General features: G+C 40.6%; 1 protein-coding gene across 1 annotated transcript; it reads left to right on the forward strand.

Annotated features, from left to right (window-relative positions):
* Positions 1-3109: 3109 nt before the first annotated feature.
* Positions 3110-20746, forward strand: LOC109210323. The gene is made up of 3 exons (XM_019373723.1): positions 3110-3262; positions 19775-20189; positions 20466-20746. The coding sequence occupies exons 1-3, from the start codon at positions 3110-3112 to the stop codon at positions 20744-20746; spliced, it is 849 nt and encodes a 282-aa protein (XP_019229268.1).
* Positions 20747-21875: the final 1129 nt, after the last annotated feature.

The following is a 21875-nucleotide window of genomic DNA, read 5'->3' on the forward strand; positions in this document are numbered from 1 at the left end:
TCCTCCTCCAAGTAATCCAAAAGGCAAGGGAAAAGCTAAGATGGATGATATGAGTGGTATCCGGAAAGAAAATGCTGTGCACGTGGAAAATGTTGAAACTTCAGATGGTCGGAGTACTCCGACCTAGAATTATTTGGTCCTACGGTTAGAACAGAAAATACTAGAATTACAAGGGGAACTTGAGCAGGTCCGCAACTTGGCAAACCTCTCCCTCACCTTAAACGTCCCAGATCTAACCAGCAAAATGCCCAAAACCCAGCACCTCCTCAAAACACACCAAACCAACGTCCACAAAACCCCCCCGCACCCCACCAATACGCAACACCTCCCCAAAATCTTAATCCTCCATCAATACCCACTCCTCCTCCACACCAACACCTTCCTACTCAATACCCACAAACCACTTACCATACTCCTCAGAATACCCCACAACCTATCCTTGATCCGCAAAATTCAACTAATGATCACCACTACACTCCAACCCTCGGCACCCACCAAAACAATCCCATATATGTGGAAACCTTACCCCACTCCACTCAACCAATCTCATACACACCAGAATCCGCCGAGAAGGACCTGCTCATTGAGAATATGATGGAGGAACTCAAGAAGATCACAAGCCGAGTCCAGGGTATTGAAGGAGGTAAAATAATTGAGGGTCTGAATTATGAGGATCTATGCATTCAGCCGGACGTGGAACTGCCGGAAGGTTACAAACCTCCCAAGTTTGAGATGTTTGACGGAATAGGTGACCCGAAGGTACATTTGAGGACATACTGTGATAAGCTCGTGGGAGTTGGGAAAGATGAAAGAATTCGCATGAAACTATTCATGAGGAGTCTCACTGGAGATGCCCTTGCTTGGTATATCAGTTAGAATCCCAAGAAGTGGGTTAATTGGGTAAGCATGGCATCAGACTTCATGGACCGATTCAGGTTTAATACAGAGAATGCACCAGACGTCTTCTACATACAGAACCTCAAGAAGAAACCAAAAGAAACATTCCGCGAGTATGCTACTCGATTGAGGTCAGAAGCTGCAAAGGTCAGGTCGGCACTAGAGGAAGAGCAGATGAACAAATTCTTCGTTAGGGCCCAGGATCCACAATACTATGAAAGGTTAATGGTCATCGAAAGTCACAAGTTCTCCGACATCATCAAACTCGGGGAAAGGATTAAAGAAGGGATCAAGAGTGGGATGGTAACCAATTTTGGGGCATTGGAGGCTACGAACAAAGCATTACAATGAGGGGGTATATCAAAGAAGAAAAAAGTAGGGGCAGTGATGGTGGCCCAAAGTCCAAAATCTCCACTCACATACCAAACACCTCCACCCACATACCAACCTTCACCTCCTAGATATTCTCAACCCGCTACCGCCTATCACACTTATAACACCCAGCCAGCCTATTACCATTCACCTCCGACCCGTCAAAACTATCAAAAACCCAGACCCAATTTTGTTCGCAGGCTGCCCAGACAATAGACCCTTATTGCTGCATTGACCAACTAAATGAAAGACTGAAGGCTGCCGGATATGTCACCCCCATTCCAGCTATCGCCATGGAAAACTCCTCCCAATGGATCAACCCGAATAAAACATGTGCGTACCATTCTGGCATGAAAGGGCATACTATTGATGAATGTCGCACTCTGAAAGACAAGATTCAAACCCTGATTGATACCAAAGTCATACAAGCAAAGGAAGCTACACCAAATGTCCGTAACAATCCCCTCCCAGATCATAGGGGTGAAGGAGTAAATGTGATAAAAATCGATGAAGAATGGGATCCTGAAGGGTCGATTGGGCTTATTCGGGAAGGTGACAACCCTAAACCTGCAGTCACACTCACTCCTATTGTGGTACAGATACATCCACCGGTTGAAATTGATGTAGCCGCATCAGTCCTGTTTGAAATTGAAGTAATAGCACCTGCGACTACACCTACTCCATTTGAAGTAGAAGTATCCACACCCTTCACTGTGACGGTAGCATCCACACCACCTTTCAAGTCCAACGCCATACCCTGGGATTACATTGCCGAAGCTATGAGAAAAAAAAGCAAATATGGAGAATCTGGTGCTGCACAAGGGATGACCAGAACTGGAAGGATCTATACACCCAAAAATTTGGAAGGAATAAGCAAGGACGCTGCTACCAAACAACCCGTCGTTGAAACTAGTCCAGATGATCTCTGGAGGAAAGTACAGGCAAGAGAATACTCTGTCGTTGATCATCTGAACAAGACTCTCGCCCAGATATCCATCCTGTCGCTGCTGGAAAATTCTAAGGCACATAGGAATGCTCTGATGAAGGTGTTGAATGAAGCTTATGTGCCAAACAACATCACCAGTGGAGAGATGGCCAACATGGTAGGGCAAGTACTGGAATGCCACAAGATCACCTTTCACGAAGATGAACTACCGCCAGAAGGATTAAGTCACAACAGGGCACTGCACATCACAGTACAGTTTGAGGATAAATTCATCGCCAGAGTCTTAATAGATGGGGGTTCAAGCCTCAATATTTGTCCATTGACTTCTCTGAAAAGGTTGGGTAAAGATTTTCATGAGATACGAGCAGAGAGTATGAATGTGAAGGCATTTGATGGGTCTCAAAGGGCCACAATTTGGGAAATTAACCTTTGTTTGCAGATGGGCCCGACTTGGTTTGATGTTGAGTTTCAGGTATTAGACATATCTGCTACGTACAATCTTTTACTGGGACGACCTTGGATACATGCCGCTGGAGCTGTGGCTTCTACGCTACACCAGGCCGTGAAGTTCGAATGGAACCATCAGGAGGTAATCATTCATAGAGATGGAAGTAATCCCATTTACACCAGTTAAACTGTCCCGGTTATCGAGAATAGAAGAAAGCTGGGTGGAGAAACTTATCACCGCATCGAGCGTGTCAATGCAATTGAGAAAGATAAATGGTGGAGTAGCAAAATCGAAAGCATACTAGCATGGTCAGGGTATGAACCCGGCAAAGGGCTTGGGAAGAAACTCCAGGGCATTACCAAACCGATACAATTAAAATGTCATGGCTCAACTTTTGGGCTCGGATATCAGTATACATGGCAAGAATATGATGATTGGTCGCACCCATGGTGTGGTCCCTATTACCCTCTCGAGCAGCCATTGCCGTATCTGAGTCAGACCTTTCACCAGCCAACACAATATGGGGATCTGCAGAGGAGGAAGCTTTGGCTGGGCTAAAGGACCTGATTCTAGAAGACAAGGATATGGATTGCAATGTGGTAGTTGAGGAGGAGGAGGAAGAAGGCCTTACCATTCAGACCATGGAGAAGGGTGCTGTTCTCAAGAATTGGACTGTTGCACCATCTCGGGCCCGTCGAGTTCCTGGGTAGCTTGGCAATTAGCATGACCTGTTTTTAATAGCCATTTTAAACATTTAAGATATTTCCAGTATTTTGTTTAAAGACGCATTTTTTCGAAATTTAATTAATGCATTGTTATTTAGTATTTATTATTATCTTTTATATTTTCCCTCTATAGCATTACTATTTCTTACCTTGATGAACCAACGACTATGACATGTAATGAGACAACACAACATAAGGATAGTGACTCGGAAGAAGAGGATGAAATACCTGAGGAAGTTATCAGAGAAATTGAGAATTTTGAGAACAAACCTAAGTCCAACCTGGACGAAACCAAGAGAATTCACACCGGGGAAGCTGGTGCTAAAGCGAATCTTCCCGCATCAAGATGAAGCCAAAGGAAAGTTTTCACCCAATTGGCAAGGGCCCTACATGGTTCATAGGGTACTAACAGGAGGAGCACTCATACTTGCAGAAATGGACGGAGAAGTTTGGCCAAAGCCTATCAATTCAGACGCAGTCAAGAGATACTATGTTTAGATTTGTTTATATTTTTTCATCTGATGTAACTAAACTACGCTTGACCTGATTCCCATTTAAGAGGGGATACGTAGGAAGCCCTATGGGTTCGGTCACATCTTAATAAAATCCTCATTTTCCTAGAACCAGAAATTGGGGCAGAATTTTGAGGAGGACCCTCAAAATTCTGGAGCAAGTCCAGCCGACGTCATCATATGTAAGATAGTCGGAAATCGATAAAGTAACTGGGGCAGAATTTTGAGAAGGATTCTCAATATTCCGGAACAAATCCAACAAACTTCGTTACATGCAGAACGGCCGAAGGATCACTTACTAAACTATGGTAGAATTTTGAGGAGGACCCTCAAAATTCTAACGCAAAGAAGCCGCAATGTCTCTAAAAGTGCCGCAGTCATTAGTTCATCTAATTTACTTGATATTATATACCACTATGTTTTCTAAAATAATCTATTTCATCAAATAAGTGCACATTTTTCGAAAACTTTATTTCTATGGTAGCCAGGTGTTACCCAGGATAACTCGAACAGGATCTACAGAGCAAAGCAAAGCAAAACAAGCAGACAAAGGCATGAACCAACCTCCCCTACAAAACTCACGATTTTTCTTTAAATGCAGGGACAAGGAATAAACACAAGTATGTGTGCCTTAAAATCATTACCTTCATAACAACCAGGCCGCCAAACACAAATATATCTCCAGCTAAGAAATATTCTGCTCCTATTTGCTATTTGTCCATTGCACGAGACTAAGCTCTGTCTCGATCCTTGCATGAGGCTAAGCCCTGCCTCCCTACCTGCATAAGGCTAAGCATTGCCTTCTTCCTGCATGAGGCTAAGCCCTACCTCCATATTTGCATAAGGCTAAGCATTGCCTTCTCTCTGCATGAGACTAAGCCCTGTCTCAAATCTTGCATGAGGCTAAGCCCTGCCTCCATATTTGCATAAGGCTAAGCGTTGCCTTCTCTTTGCATGAGACTAAGCCCTGTCTCAATTCTCGCATGAGTCTAAGCCTTGCCTTCCTATTTGCATAAGGCTAAGCATTGCCTTCTTCCTGTATGAGACTAAGCCCTGCCTCCATATTTGCATAAGGCTAAGCATTGCTTTCTCTCTGCATGAGACTAAGCCCTGTCTCAAATCTTGCATGAGGCTAAGCCCTGCCTCCATATTTTCATAAGACTAAGCGTTGCCTTCTCTTTGCATGAGACTAAGCCCTGTCTCAATTCTCGCATGAGGCTAAGTCCTGCCTCCCTATTTGCATAAGGCTAAGCATTGCCTTCTCTCTGCATGAGACTAAGCTCTGTCTCGACCCTCGCATGAGGCTAAGCCCTGCCTCCCTATTTGCATAAGGCTAAGCATTGCCTTCTCTCTGCATGAGACTAAGCTCTGTCTCGATCCTCGCATGAGGCTAAGCCCTGCCTCCCTGTCTGCATAAGTCTAAGCGTTGCCTTCTCTTTGCATGAGACTAAGCTCTGTCTCAATCCTTGCATGAGGCTAAGCCCTGCCTACCTATTTGCATAAGGCTAAGCATTGCCTTCTCTTTGCATGAGACTAAGCCCTGTCTCAGTTCTTGCATGAGGCTAAGCCCTGCCTCCCCATTTGCATAAGGCTAAGCACTGCCTTCTCATGAGACTAAGCATTGTCTCCCTTTGCATAAGTGTTGCTCTATTCTAAACCTTGCATTATCCTCTTCTCTCGGGGCTAAGCTCTACCCCAACACTTTGCACAAGACTAAGCTTTGCCTTGTTATTACCATTGGTATCATGTCTCTGCACTTCATGGGCTGATGTATAGCCAACTTGTCCAAAGGCGTCATAGTCCGAAGGCATCATCCTCATAGCATGAAGACACCATGTCATGGCCTGAGGATCTCTCAATACTGCACATCATTATTCAAAGGCATCATGGTTCAGAGGCACCATTCTCATGGCCCGAGAACATCATTTCATGCCCTGCGTGTCACTTATCTCATGATTCATGGCCAGGGACGTCATGGTCTAAGGACGTCATTCTCACTGTCCAAAGACAACCTTCATGGTCCAAAGGGAATTTGCATCCTGTTTAAATTCTCGCAGTAATCTATACACTTGCATGCATTGTGTTTTAAGTTTTGCAGGGAATCCAGGAAGTAACCGTTCTTCAAACGGGAGCAACCTTCGCTCCGGTTTCCGCTCATACCATTTACACCTTGCCATTATTTCCAACGTAACCAATTCCCATCAATTACTCGCTTTTGCTCTATGACCATTCAGATATCTGTCCTGTGATACATCCGTTACGATTCAGATTCACCTTCATAACTCCGCATAAACCCATCCGATACTATCCTTCCCAAAAGAACCCTTTCTGAAACATACGATTATTCCTATAACAATTCCATCGGTTTCACTCACCGTTGGGTCCAGAACTACACATGGCCTGATTCCTGTAAAACCAGGGATATGTAGGCAGCTCAGAGAACAGGGTTCAGCCTATATTTTTCAAAACACCCCCATTCGGTCAAAATCGGTCATTATTTCTTTACCCGACAACTCTTTCATCCTTCCCGGGTAAAGAGGGGCAGTTGTTGATACCCAATTTTTCCCTCATATATTTTAAATATGCATATATATTTTTTCAAAATTGTGCACATGCATTATTATTAGATTTACAAACATGCACAAGTATTTTTATAATTTTTCTATAATTTTAAAGGTTTTAAATCAATTTATTTCTGCACTTTTTATTGTACAAATATCCAATAATTATCCCTCATATTATTTTTATGATGATTTAATCATTTAAATTCATTATTTATGCCCATATAGTGTTTAAATATTTTAACCACATTTTTATATTTACATTTGCATTTTTTAGATTAAAATTGCATATTTTGTAATAATAGCCCGTATATACTTATAATTACTTTGTTTTTGCAAAAACAAAATAGCTTTTATATTTTTATAAGGATAAATAATTGTCATTAATTATTTTGTAGGCACAAATGATAATTTTACTATTTCATTTATCATTTTTTACGAAATATTTTATTAATTAAAAATGGGTATTTGAATCTGGCCCCATTTTATTTAAGATCGAACCTAGGCTACCCAAACCATCCCAATTACCCAACCTAACTACTTAAAAACTAGCCCAGTCCACCATACCCCAAACCAAACAACCCCTAACCCACAACCCGGTCGCGACCCGCTCCTAAACGACCCGCTCCATCCATTTTTTTACCCCAGCCGTTGATCTCTCAGGATCATCGGCCACCATCCTTTCCCCCCCTTTTCTTATTAACCCAACCCCAGAAACCCTACCCCATTTCACTCAACCCGCGCCCTTAAACTCTCCCAACGGCTCTCCGTCTCTGTCAAACCCTAATCCGCCATCACCTAATTTCCTTCTTCGATTCCAACCCGATATGGAATCCCTTGATGATTTTCTTACCTTATTGGTCCTATCTCGCTACTGGCTACTCGATTATGGTATAACCTAATAGCTTTCCTAACATGGCAAGCCGATTTCCCTATTTTTGGACCAAATCTGGTTCTAATCTTTCTCCTTTCTTCATCTATGATCATTCTTCATCTTTTCGAGTACGAATCTCCGAGATTTTCTTTAATCTTTGTTTACTCTAAAGTTGGGGTTTAGATCTTTTAATCTATTAATATTCCGTTCTTTGTTAAAAATGTCATCTATGTTTCCGCATGTCTATCTATGAATATTTTTTGCGATTTTCATTAAAAAGTTTTCCGTCTAATTTATTTTGCCCTAAAATTAGGGCTCAGATCTTTTAAGATCTGTTCTGGTTCTATTTTGGTTGAATATCTTCTGTAATGTTTCCGTGTATCTACCTGTGTGCATCTCTATATGATTTTTTATAGATATTTCTGACTAATTTTTACTTACCCTAAACTTAGAGTTCTTAGATTTTCTTAAATCGGACCAAAATTAGTTTGACTCTTTGATTTTTAGTGCTATTTGGGTCTATATTCATCTTATGTTATTGCTTTTGTGTATATCGTGGTACTATGGTTTTCCTTAAAACTAGGGTTTGGAACTTTTACTGATTTTTCGATACTCTTTCCTTTCTCATACGGGATTGATATTTTCCTTATTCTGTTCAATGTACGACATTTCCTTTATATCTTTACCTTATTTTGCCTTGAAACTGTTTGTTAATTGATATCTTCCTTATTTTAAGTGTTACTCGCCTGATTACATGCTATTATGCCTTGTTAATTGACTGAGCTCTGTACTGTCGATTCCGTAGCTACGGGCTCGATGATCTTGAAGACGCATGCTCTAACTTCGTGTTGATTCGATATAATCCGGGGTCGATCTTTAACCCATTACATTTAGCCGCGATCTGTCATGCAATAGATGAGCCCGGTTTCGACCGTATACATAGATCTTTTCGATCTTATTAAAGAATTGGTAGATTAGTTAATTTCTTATTGAGAAAATATATTTTTTTCCGTTTTCATTTGAGAGCTCCTACTTAAGAAAAGTACTCAATTTTTAAATAGGCATATTTGGAGAATCAGAAGTTAATATCTTGAAGATGCTAACATTTATGGGAAAATACTTAAGTAATTAAGAATTCCCAAACTTAGATCCTATAATTTAAAAGTCTACCTTTTGTTACCTCTTCCTCTCTATCCTTCAAGGTAGGATAATTTGGTCTTAATAACTAAAGCATTTAATTTTTTTTCTTGAGATTACATTAATCTCAACTGAGCTTTGCCTCTGCCACTATATAATGCTAAACAAGACCTTAATCCAAATCAAACAAAAGTTATAGTATTTTCCTCTTTGCAAAGTGCAGTAGTAGAGATAAACTATGGCCAAGGCTCTTATGAAGTTTGCTTTCTTTGTTGCTTTGTTGCTGATTACCATGGGTTTGTTTCTCTTTCTTATTCCATTTCCTTCATAGCCATTTCATTTAATGTCAGTTTTTCATTGTAATATCTTAGAGCATAGAGGAAAAAAGAATGATAATAATCATATATAGGGGTGACATAATTAGCCCATAAAATTATGAACCAGCTTAAGTTTTGGCGAGTCATTGACTACTCATTCATTAACTCAATCCATTTTGACCCGTACAAATTCAGCTCTTCTAAAAGTTAAGCTGAATTGGACCTATGAGAAACCTTATCAAAATATTTAAATAAATTTTTAATTTAATATGTTATATATATATATAGCTGCATTAAAGGGGGGGAATTCATAAGTTTTATTAGTAATTATATAAATTACAAGAAAAGATACAGAAAAATTAAAATTTCATAAGAGGTGGATTGGTTAGGTTATGCCATATTATTTAGCTAATCTTGATTTAACTCATCTCAGTCTAAATATTCTTTTTGGGCGGACTAATAATCCTTTCGTTAGTTAACTCAACCCATTTTGACGCGCCGAAATTCAGTCGGACTCGCATATTTTACACCCCTAAACTCGTATGTGATATAATGAATTGCTTACAATTTTCTCGTATATAATTGCAGATATTTCATCCTTTAAGGTGGCAGCACTCAGAAAATGTAATACTTCAGATGATTGCGATGGGGTTTGTTCTCCTGCTCTGAAAACCAGTTGTCTTTTTCACAGATGCATATGCTGGTCCAAGAAAAAGCAAGAAATAGATACACAATTAGGTCTGAATCCCAAAAATAACTGATGTCTTTTATTGTGCTTGCATTGAAATGTGCTAAAATGGTTGTGGACTTGATCTTGTGTAATACTATATGTCCCAATAATTATACGTTTTGCTAAATGTTACAAATGAAATGTTGCTTTTAAGTATTCATATTACGAATATCACGTGTCACAATCCTAGAGACTGATATACACAATCCTATTGGTGCGTGATATACACTTTTTTTTTTAGAAAATCGAGCAAGCACAAAAATGGTGTGTAATGTTGAAATCTAATGTTACTATCTCAAAAACAATGCTTTGTAATAATAATTTGGCATTACTCTTAAATAGCCTTAATGACTTATTATTCTTGTCACAATCCAAATTCTACGCAGTCGTGATGGCACTTAAGCCAACCCGCTAGGTAAGCCAAATGATAGACAACACAACTCAAACTGGATAACAGGAATCAATAAATCAAATAACTGAGATTTCTATACAAAATCTCAAGGATTCGTAATACAAGTCATGAGTTGTTAAGACTTAAAATTTACAAAGCTTGTACGAAATTGTCACGGCCCAGAATTCCTATCTTCGGTGCCGTGATGGCGCCTAACATTTCACTTGCTAGGCAAGCCAACGTTAGAGGATCTTTAAGCCAATTTTAATCAATTTCGCCGAAATGAAACTAAAACTGAATGTGGAATGACATAAAAATCAATAATATCTAAGTACAACCCGGATCTTGAGTCACAAGTTCACGAGCTTCTAGAGTTTCTACATACAGAGTTTGAAATAAGTACAACTGTCTCGAATGATAAGAGCAGTAAATAGGGGGAAGGTGGAAGGGGACTTCAAAGGTATGCGGATGCCAGCAGATCTATCTCGAGTCTCCAAAAGCAAATCCGAGCTAATACGCCTCACGGGCAGTTGGGACCGGTACCAAAATCTGCACAAGAAGTGCAAACTGTAGTATGAGTACAACCGACCCAATGTACTCCGTAAGTGTCGACCCTAACCTCGACGAGGTAATGACGAGGCTATGACAGGACACCCACGTAAATAAACCTGTGCAAATTACAATATCCGTACCACATAACAACAAGTGAAGGCTAAACATGTAGTATTGGGGTTGGGGGGGGGGGGGGGCATGCGAAAGGGGTACAAGATACGATAACTACAACATGGAATGATAACAAGAAACAGTCAATAAGCCTTTAAATTAAATGAATAAACATAGTGAATAAAACTGCACGACATTACCCTTCGTGCTTTTACTCTCAACCTCACTATGAAATAGTAATAACGACACGGCATCACCCTTCGTGCTTTTACTCTCAATTTCATCATGAATCAATAGATACGGCACGTCATCACCCTTCGTGTATTAACTCTCAAATACGATACGACATCACCCTTCGTGCATTAACTCTCAAATACGACACGACATCACCCCTCGTGCATTAACTCTCAAATATGGCACAGCATCAACCCTTCGTGCATTAACACTCAAATACGGTACACCATTACCCTTTCGTGCATTAACTCTCAAATACGGCACGACATCACCCTTCGTGCATTAACACTCTCCTTTACCATATAACAATGAACATATCACAAGAGGGAGATAGAACAAACAAGGACAAACCTTACGTCAATAATGGTTCCACAAAATCAACCTCAACTTCAGAAACAATACTCAATTACAATAGACATTCCATAAATGCGGAAAGAACGATCAATTTAGTAACTAAAATAGTTTAAGCATGGATATCATGATCAAAGAAAGCAATAAATTACAAGAAACAAGTCTCACCTGCATGCTTTAACCCAACAACAACGCATAAGTACTCGTCACCTCACATATACATTGTACCCAACATTTAAACAAGTAGCAAATAGGCAAACAAGTCCCAGTCCCTCAAGTCAAGGTTAACCACGACACTTACCTCGCTCCAAAGATCAATTCAAAGCTCAACCACGACTTTGCTTTTCAAACAAGCCTCCGAACCAACCAAATCTAGCAAATTATTAACCAAACGAGCCTTAGGAACTACCCACAAATGAAAAAGGTTCGATTGAGGTCATTATTGAAAAAGTCAACAAAAGTCAACTCTTGGGCCCGCTTGGTCCAAACCCAAAATTCGGACCAAAACCCAACCCATTCACCCCCGATCCGATTATGTAATTTTTTTTTAAATCGGACCTCAATTTGAGGTCTAAATTCAAATTTTACAAAAATCCCTAATTCTACCAAAACCCCCAATTCCCACCATGAAAATCCTAGATTTTAGGTTGAAATCTTATGAAATGTAATGGAAGATTGAAAGAGAATAGGTTAGAATCACTTACCAATGAATTGGGGAAGAAGGGTTCTTGGAATAATCGCCTCTAGGGTTTTCTAAGTTTGAAAATTTGAAATAATGAGAGAAATCCCGTCTAACTTAGATTTTGACCAGTTGCAGATGTCGCAATCCGCATATGCGAGACACACTTCGCAATTGCGAAGAAGCTCCATCTCTGCTATCATCGCATTTGCGATTATTTGTTCACAATTGCGAACAGTGGCCATCTCGCAAATGCGACCTTTTGATCGTAAATGCGATCCTTTGTTGAGCCAGCCATCTTCGCAATTGCAAAGATTTTCTTCACAATTGCGACCAAGACAGGAACCTGGGTTCCTCGCGATTGCGAACATTGACCTTGCAATTGCGAGGTCGGAGACCTGCACCAGAGCTGAAGCATACCAGCATTTTTCCTAAGTCCAAACTCACTCCGTAGCCTATTCGAAACTCACCCGAGCCCTCGGGGCTCCAACCAAATATGCAGAAGTAGAAAAACATCATATGAACTTGGTCGCGCTATCAAATCGCCAAAATAACACCTAAAACTATGAATCGAACACCAAATCAAATGAAATTTTCAAGAAAACTATAGAATTGCTATTTTAACAACCAGACGTCCGAATCACGTCAAACTAACTCCGTTTTCCACCAAATTTGACAGACAAGTCATAAATATAGTAATAGACCTATACCGAATTTTGGAACCAAAATACGGACCCGATATCAATAAAGTCAAACATTGGTCAAACCTTTAACCTTTCAAATTTCGACAAAAAGCGATAACTCGAGCCAGGGGCCTCCGAATTCGATTTCGGACATACGCCCAAGTCCCAAATCACGATACGGACCCACTGCGATCGTCAAAGCATGGATCCGGGTCCGTTTACTCAAAACATTTACCGAAGTTAACTCAAATGGATTTTTAAGGCAAAATTTCATATTTTATCAGTTTTTAACATAAAAGCCTTCCGGAATACTTGACTGTACACACAAATTGAGGAAGGCTTAAAGAAGCTATTGGAGGCTTCGAAACACAGATTTAAGGTTTAAAACTCTAGGTGACCTATCAGGTCATCACAGAAATAAATACATCCTCTGTTCGAAATAGATTTACAAATCTAAGGCTACCATGAACAAGAGGCAGCAACAACCGGAAACGCAGATACATCTTCAATGTCAGCTCTGGCCATACACAGTAACATCAACTCCAAAATCTGCACGAAAGGTGCATAAGTGTAGTATGAGTACAACCGACACCATGTACTCAATAAGTAGCAAACTTAAACTTAGGTTGAAAGCAGTGACGAACTCAAAAAACGGTCAGAGTCCAACACCAGTAGCCAAAAATAACTCGTAATACTATAATAAAAGTTGTACAAGTAATAACTCAAAAGATATTATGCTCAACTCATTCACAGTTACGGAAAATAAACATGCTTTTCAGGAATAACAGTAAATCCCTGATCTTTCATCGAAATAACAAAAATATGAGTATATGAGAAAAACTGTGATGTTTCCCAAACTTTCAACAACCGATACGATATTTCATTATCAGATAGCTTGAGGAAAGTGCATCTCTATGCCTACATGTCAATATGCATGTCAAGTAATAAATGTCATAATATTGTATAGCATGAGGAAAAAAATTGCATCTCTATACCTATATGCCAAGTATGCATGTCAAATGAATGATTTCACGGTGATATTCTCAGGTACTTTCACCCTCAACATACTCAAGCTGTCTGTCTTATTTGCCCACTTCATCACACACACACCATCACTCAGCACTGTACGGGTGCTTGGCTCATAAGCCCCTCACCAAAGCACGTGTATATATCACTGTGCATGTGCTCACCGCTGTATGCCAGGCTCCGGAGGTGTGAATCCTTCCCAAGCGCTAATCAAAAGCCTATAAGGCTTGCTGCGACGTGCATCTCGATCTACAATAAAAGATAAGTCAATAAGGCATGCTGCGACATGCAACTCGATCCACAATAATCAGTAACAGTTACAAAGCCAATATGGATTGCTGCGGCATGCAACTCGATCCACAATAACACTCACAACATGGCTCTCAGGCCCACCTCAGTCGTTAATCTCTCATGTGTCAAGGGCTCACAATCTGGTACCACTCAACCATAACAATGAGAACATGTGATGTAACAATGAATGATGAATAGAGACTGAGATATGATACGCAAATAAATAATCATGACTGAGTATATAATTACAATTAGAGTAGATAACTCAAAACAACTGAAAAAGCCTCATTAGGTCTCAACCGAATAAGCACATAGCCTAAACATGATTTCTAACATGAATCACAGCTTATTTACTCTAACAAGTAGGAATTTTACTGATAGAACAAGATATAATAGCAAAACAAGTTCGGTCATAGTCTAATAGTCATCTTGAATTATGATTACCCAGTGCACTCCCATACGCTCATCACCTAGCATGTGTGTTACCCCAATATATGTAACGACCCGGTCGGTCGTTTTGAGAATTTAAGCTCCGTTCGGCAGCGTAAGGTCTTGAACAGCTTCATAATATGTGTATCGACTTGCGTGCATGGTTGAATTCAGTTAACGGATGATTTAGAGTCAAATTGGAAGAAGGAAACTAGTTTTGGAAGTTTAAACGGTGAGAATTTGACCGGAATTGGACTTTTGAGTAAATGGCCCTGGAATGGGTTTAGGTGATCTCAACAGTATTGTATGGTGATTTTGGACTTAGGCGTGCGTCCGGATTCAGATTTGGAGGTCCATAGGGTAATTTGAGGCGTTTCGGCGAAAGTTGGAAAAGTTGAAGTTTGGAAAATGGAGAAGTTTGACCCATAGTTGACTTTTGTGATATCAGGGTCAGAATGCAATTCCGAAAGTTGGAACAGCTTCGTTATGCCATTCTGGACTTGTCTGCAAAATTTGGCGTCATTCTGGGTTGATTTGATCGGTTTCGGCACAAGTTTTCGAAGTTGGAACATTTGGAAGTTCATAGATCGATTTGTGGTGTGATTCGGTGTTTTGGAATTGTTTGATATGATTTGAGACCTCGAGCGAGTCCGTGTTAGGTTATATGACTTGTTTGTGTGTGTAGATGGGGTCCCGGGGGCCTCGGGTGTGTTTCGGGTTGTATTGCGCTCTTATTTGATGTTTCAACGTCGTTTCTTTGGAAATAAAGGGTACCAAATTAAACAAATGAGCTTCAAATTCAGTTTTTATTGAACCATTAGATCCGTATCGTAATTACGAAGCCATAGCAAAAAGAATCATCGAATTTGGAAATCGTATGAGGATGTTATGCTCATTTTTGTGTCGGAAAAAACTGCTGCTTCTCGTATGGTCGCAATTGCGAACATATCCATCACAATTGCGATGCCCAGTACGCAATTGCGAACTTTTTGTCGCAAATGCGTCCTTTTACAGCCCTTCCTTATTCGCAATTGCGAAATCTTTCTTCGCTTTTGCGAGCGTTCGCAATTGCGAACCCTGGATCGCAAATGCGACATCTGCAACTTGTTTTCAGCTGTGTAACTCGAGTTTTTGCTCATTTTTCATTTTCTTTGAACCCTAACTCCGAGAGTGGGCGATTTTTAGAGAAGATTTTCATACCAAATCATCGAGTAAGTGTCTCTAATCAATTTCTAACTATATATTGTGATTATATCTTAGATTTAACATCAAATTCATGAGAATCTAAAGGAGAATTTTGGGAAGAATTGTGGAATCTTTCAAAAATATAAAATGATAATTTGAGGGACCAAAAGGTGTCGGAATTAGATAATTTACGTATGGGTGAACTCGTATCGGAATGGGTATTCAGTTTTTGTAAATTTTGTCGGGTTCCGAGGTGCGGACTCAGGGAGTTGACTTTTATTGACTTTTTGCAAATTGTATAAGAATCATAGTTTTGTTAATTGAAATTTTTTTCTCTTGCCTTGTTTGATGTATTCAAGTCGATTTTGGCTAGATTGAGCCGAGCGTTGATGAATTGGTAAAGGAAACGCTAAATTGAGTATTGAATTGGCCGGATTGAGGTAAGTATCTTGCCTAACCTTGTGTGGGGGACTTCCCCTTAGGATTTGAGTCTTCTATGTTGGTTGTAGTTCGTGTACGCAAGGTGAAGAGTGCGTGCTCGGATTTATTTGTGGAAAATTGGCCTTTTGGGTTCTTAGGTCTTTATATTCACTGTGTATGAATGTGTTCTTGACATGACTGAGTTTCCTATTTACTAGTTTCACCTCTACATGCTTAATTGGAATTAATTGCTTCATGATTCACTCTTATTGCCTAATCGAATCCTATTTGATTTAACTGCAGTAATTCGCCTCTCTTATTGTCATGCTATCTCTTCATAGCTGCTTGTCTTATTGAGAATTTATTATTGTCCCTCCTGAAATTGTATAGTCTTAGGTGAAGCTAAGATCATCTTTCCTTAATTGAATTGTCGAATATCCTTGTAATTGTCCAACCTTAAAAGGAGTTAGATAGTGTATATCTTTGTTGACTTGCCTTTATTTGGGATTACTTGACTAGTGTTGATTTCCTTGTTATTGACTTGTATATTGTGGGATCGTTGCTACATGTTAGATTTCCCTTTTGTTGAACCGTTCCCTTTGTGCCAACATTCTTTTCTGTGGTTATTCCTTGTGAGCTGGTCCTACCGTTTCTTCGTGATTTACAGTTCTTGAGTTGACTTACTTGCCGTACTTTGTATTATTGTCATTGTTGCTTTTGTGTATTTACTTTGGGACTACGGATCGGTATTCCGGGAGATCCCCCTACACCTTTATATTTGGGACTACGGGACGATATCCCGGGAGATCCCCCTGTACCGGATATTTACGTTGGGACTACGGATCGGTATTCCAGTAGATCCCCCTGCACCTTTATATTTAGGACTACGGGACGATATCCCGGGAGATCCCCCTGTACTGGATATTTACTTTGGGACTACGGATCGGTATTCTGTGAGATTTCCCTACATATTTACGATTTGGACTACGGGACGATATCTTGGGAGATCCTCTGCACATTTATGTTTGGGACTACGGGACGTTATCCTGGGAGATCCCTTGTTGTTATCTTTGTGTTCTGAGCTGTTGTTTTCATTGATCCTATCCCTGTGTAAACAGTATATGTGTTGTCCGTTTCTGTCCATATGCTTACTAGCTGGTATGAACTATGATAGGACACTTGCACAAGCATATACGTGGCTAAGCACCCTTATCGGATAGGAGGCTCCTTGAGATTTCTGAGTATAGACGCACACCTTTGTTGTTTGCCTTCCATGTGAGAATGACTCTTTTGGGCACGTGAGTTGTCAGTATGATTAGGAGGTGTGATGAGGGCACAGGATGCCAAGTGTTAGGGTTCAAGTATTGAGACCCGTATTGTATGATTATGAGATGAGGTGTCACAGGGTGACTGATATGCGAAGGTTATCTATTTGAAAAGATTATATTCGAAAAACATTTATTTTGAAAGAACTCTTTTTGAAAAGAACATTTATTTGAAGGAAGTATATTTTGAAACATTTTTATCACTTGAAAGGTTTGACTATTTGATTGACGCTTGCTGGTTAAGACTTAAGGTGAAAACTATTGGAGTTGTTGAGTTATGACTTGTCTTTACTGTATTTGTGATTTCGGATTTGGGTTGTATTCTCGCTTACCTTTCCGTGTTTTCTTGATGGTGTTCCGCTGAGTACTTGCTATTTTCTTTCCTTATTTTTAATTACTGTATTGTTAGCCGTATCGCGTAGTCTCTATATAAATATCATGTTCTGTATATTAGATCAGTAGGTGCTTGACTGTTCCTCGTCACTACTCTACCGAGGTTAGTCTTGATACTTACTGGGCACCACTCTGGTGTGCTCATACTACACTTCTATACATTTTTTGTGCAGATCCAGGTATTGATCGTTAGTAGTTGAGCGGATTCTTGCCGAGGAGACTCAAGGTAAAACTGTTGCTGTGTTCGCAGGCTTCGAAGTCACCTTCCTATTTTATAATCACACTGTTGTACTTATTTCCATACGATTGTGTTTAGAAGTTGTAGCGAAACTCTGTAAGCTTATGACTTGTACTACCGGGTTTTGGGAATTATAAATTTTATAGAGATTTCTGCTTCAAGACTGTTAAATTTCATTTATTATTGTGGTATTTCAGTATGAGTTAGGCTTACCTAGTCCCTAAGACTAGGTGCCATCACGACACCCAAACGGAGGGAAAGTTGGGTCGTGACAATATATCTCTTATAACATAGTTCCTGGGATTAAATACCCTCGAATCCAAGTTTAGATAAGTTACTTACCTCGAACTAGCCAAATACAATATCAAGCAAGCCAAACAATACTTTAGAAATGCCATCCCGCGCGTATCAACCTCCGAACGGCTTGAAACTAAACAAAAGCAACTCAGATACATCAAATAATGCTTAAGAAAACAATCCTAAATGATAAAGGTCGAATCTTTACACATCTACTCAAAGTCAACCAAAAGGTCAAACTCGGACCTGCGCCTTGAAACCCGATAAAACTTACAAAATCTGATAACTCATTTAATTGCGAGTCCAACCATACTAATTTCACTCAATTCCGACTCCAAATCGACGTTCAAAACTCAAAAATTCACTTTAGGAAATTTTAGACAAAACCCCTAGTTTCTCTTTGAAATTCATAATTTCAATGCCAAAATCGAAGATAAAATCATAGAATACAACCAAAATCGAGTAGAAAATACTTACCCAAAACCATGTGGTGAAAATCGCCTTCATAATCTCCCAAATCCGAGTTTCATAGTTCAAAATATGAATAAGTGAACAAACCCTCGAAATATATAGAATTAGCCTAGCACTTCCGCATTTGCGAAGCCAAAAGCGCACTTGCACCCTCGCTTCTGCGGCCCCAATCTTGCATCTGCGAGAATACCTCAACAGGTCGTTCTCCGCATCTGCAACCCCGCAGGTGCGGTCCACAACACGCAAAAGCGCAACTCCAGCTTGATCTAACTCCGCAGGTGCGCACAACAAATTACATGTGCGATATCGCACCTGCGTTATATCCTCCACAGAAGCGGAACTCACCTGGGTGCCTCGCCTTCGCAAATGCGGCCCAAATCTCCGCATAAGCGGTACCGCACCTGCGGCCAAAATCATGCAGGTGTACGACACCAGCACTAGAACTGCTCAAAGTGATCAAAACCATCCGACATTTACCCGAATTACACCAGGGCCCCTGGGACCCCATCCAATCATACAAACAAGTTCCAAAACATAATACAGACCCATACAAGACCTCAAATCACACATAACAACACCGAAATGATGAATTTCACCTTAAAACAAATTTGAAGAACTTTTGAACTTTAAACTTCCAAAACTCGTGTCGAACCTCATCAAATCAACTCAGAATGACGTCAAATTTTGAACACAAGTTCCAAATTATATAACGAAGCTATTCCAATTCCCCAAACCGCAATCTGAACCCTATATTATCAAAGTCAACTCTCGGTCAAACCTATAAACTTTCCAAATCTTCGATTTGCCAACTTTCGTCAATTAATGCCAAAACTTTCAAGGAATATCCAAATGCAAATACGGGCATACGCCCATGTTCAAAATCACCATCCGGACCTAACGGAACCATCAAAACTCCAATCCGCGGTCAAATACACAAAGGTCAAACTTGGTCAACTCTTCCAACTTAACATTTTCTAGTTGAGAATCATTCCTCCAAATCAATCTTGAATCATCTGAAAACCAAAACCGGTGATTCACACAAGTCATAATACATCCTATGAAGCTACTCAATAATTCAAACAGCTGAACAGAGTGCAAATGCTCAAAACAACCGGTTGGTCGTTACAATTCTGATGTTCACTTATTATTCTAACATTTCTAACATTATCTTTTGGAGAGGTGCAAGAAAAAGTGAAAACCAAGAAAGCAGCGTATCTGAAGTTAGTTGAAAGTGTAGACAATGAGGAGAAGAGGGTGAATAGGGAGCATTATAAGTTGGCAAAAAAAAAAGAAGAGGCAAAGCTAGCAGTTACAGCCGCCAAGATGGCAGCTTTTAGTCATTTGTATGCGGAACTCGAGGGCCGAGGTGGGGATAATAGGTTGTTCAGGTTAGCCAAGATGCGAGAAAGGAAAGCGCGAGACCTGGACCAACTGAAATGCATCAAGGACGAAGAAGGTAGAGTTTTGTTGGATGAGGGGCTTATTCGTCGGAGATGGCAGACCTACTTCCATAGTCTCTTGAGCGAGGAGGGGGACAAGAGCATTGTACTGGGTGATTTGGAACTCTCTGGGAGTCGTTGTGACTTTGGGTATTGTAGGCGGATTAGAGTTGATGAAGTTGAGGGGGCTATGCGTAAGATGAGCAGGGGCAAAGCGACTGGGCCGGATGAAATCCTGGTAGAGTTTTGGAAGAGTACGGGTAAGGCAGGAATAGAGTGGCTCACTAGGTTATTTAATGTCATTTTTAGAATGAAGAAGATGCCCAATGAGTGGAGGTGGAGCACGATGGTTCCTATATATAAGAACAAGGGTGATATCCAAAATTGCAATAACTATCGGGGTATCAAGCTGTTTAGCCATACTATGAAAGTCTGGGAGAGAGTGGTAGAGCAAAGGGTGAGGATGAGTGTGTCTATTTCCGAGAACCAGTTTGGGTTTATGCCGGGGTGTTCGACTACAGAAGCCATCCAACTTGTTAGGAGATTGATGAAGCAGTATAGGGAGAGAAAGAAGGACTTGCATATGGTGTTCAACGACTTGGAAAAAGGGTACGATAAAGTTCTGAGGGAGGTTTTGTGGAGATGTTTGGAGGCTAGAGGTGTACCTGTTGCCGGATTGACTAAGGACATGTATGATGGAGTAAAGACCTGAGTGAGGACGGTGGGTGGGGACTCAGACCATTTTTCGGTTATGATGGGGTTGCATCAGGGGTCCGCACTCAGCCCTTTTTTATTTGCTTTGGTGATGGACGTACTGACGTGCCACATCCAAGGGGAGGTGCCGTGGTGCATCTATTTGCAGGTGATATTGTACTAATTAACGAGACGCGAGACGATGTGAACGTGCAATTAGAGGTATGGAGGCAGACCCTGGAATCTAAAGGTTTCAAGTTGAGCAGGACTAAGACAGAATACTTGGAGTGTAAGTTCAGTGGCGAGACTCAAGGAGGGGAAGGGGAGGTGAGGCTGGACTCGCAGGTCATTCCTAGGAGAGGGAGTTTTAAATACCTTGGGTCTATTATTCAGGGGGATGGGGAGATTGATGGAGATGTCACACATCGTATTGGGGCGGGATGGATGAAATGAAGACTCGCTTTCGGTGTTTTGTGTGACAATAAGGTGCCACCAAAACTTAAGGGTAAGTTCTACAGAGTGGTGGTCAGACCAACGATGTTGTATGGGGCTGAGTGTTGGCCAGTCAAGATCGCTCATGTCCAGAAGATGAAGGTAGCAGAGATGAGGATGTTGAGATAGATGTGCGGCCACACCAGGTTAGATAGGATCAGAAATGAGGTTATTCGTGACAAGGTGGGTGTGGCCCCTATTGAGGACAACATGCGGGAAACGCGCTTAGGTGGTTTGGTCATATGAGGACGAGGAGCACAGACACACCGGTGAGGAGGTGTGAGAGGTTGACATTGGAGGGCCTATAAAGAGGTAGAGGTAGGCCAAAGAAGAGGTGGAGAGAGGTGATTAGGCAAGACATGGCACAACTTCAGCTGACTGAGGACATGACCCTTGATAGGAAGATATGGAGGTCGAGGATTAGGGTAGTAGAGTAGGTAGTCTTGAGTGGTCATAATAGTAGTATTGGTACGCAGTCTCGCTTTCTGTTGGTAGTAGGTTTTTATGACTAACGGTTATTTTTCACTATTGATCACCTTTCTATCCTGTTGTTTTTATTCTGCTTTTATATGGCTTTTTGGTATTATCCCTTCTTGTCTATATTTTCATTAATAATATTTGCTTATGCTTTCCTGAGCCGAGGGTCTATTGGAAAC

The sequence above is a fragment of the Nicotiana attenuata genome, unplaced genomic scaffold, assembly GCF_001879085.1.
Source record: "Nicotiana attenuata strain UT unplaced genomic scaffold, NIATTr2, whole genome shotgun sequence".
Taxonomy (NCBI): Eukaryota; Viridiplantae; Streptophyta; class Magnoliopsida; order Solanales; family Solanaceae; genus Nicotiana; species Nicotiana attenuata.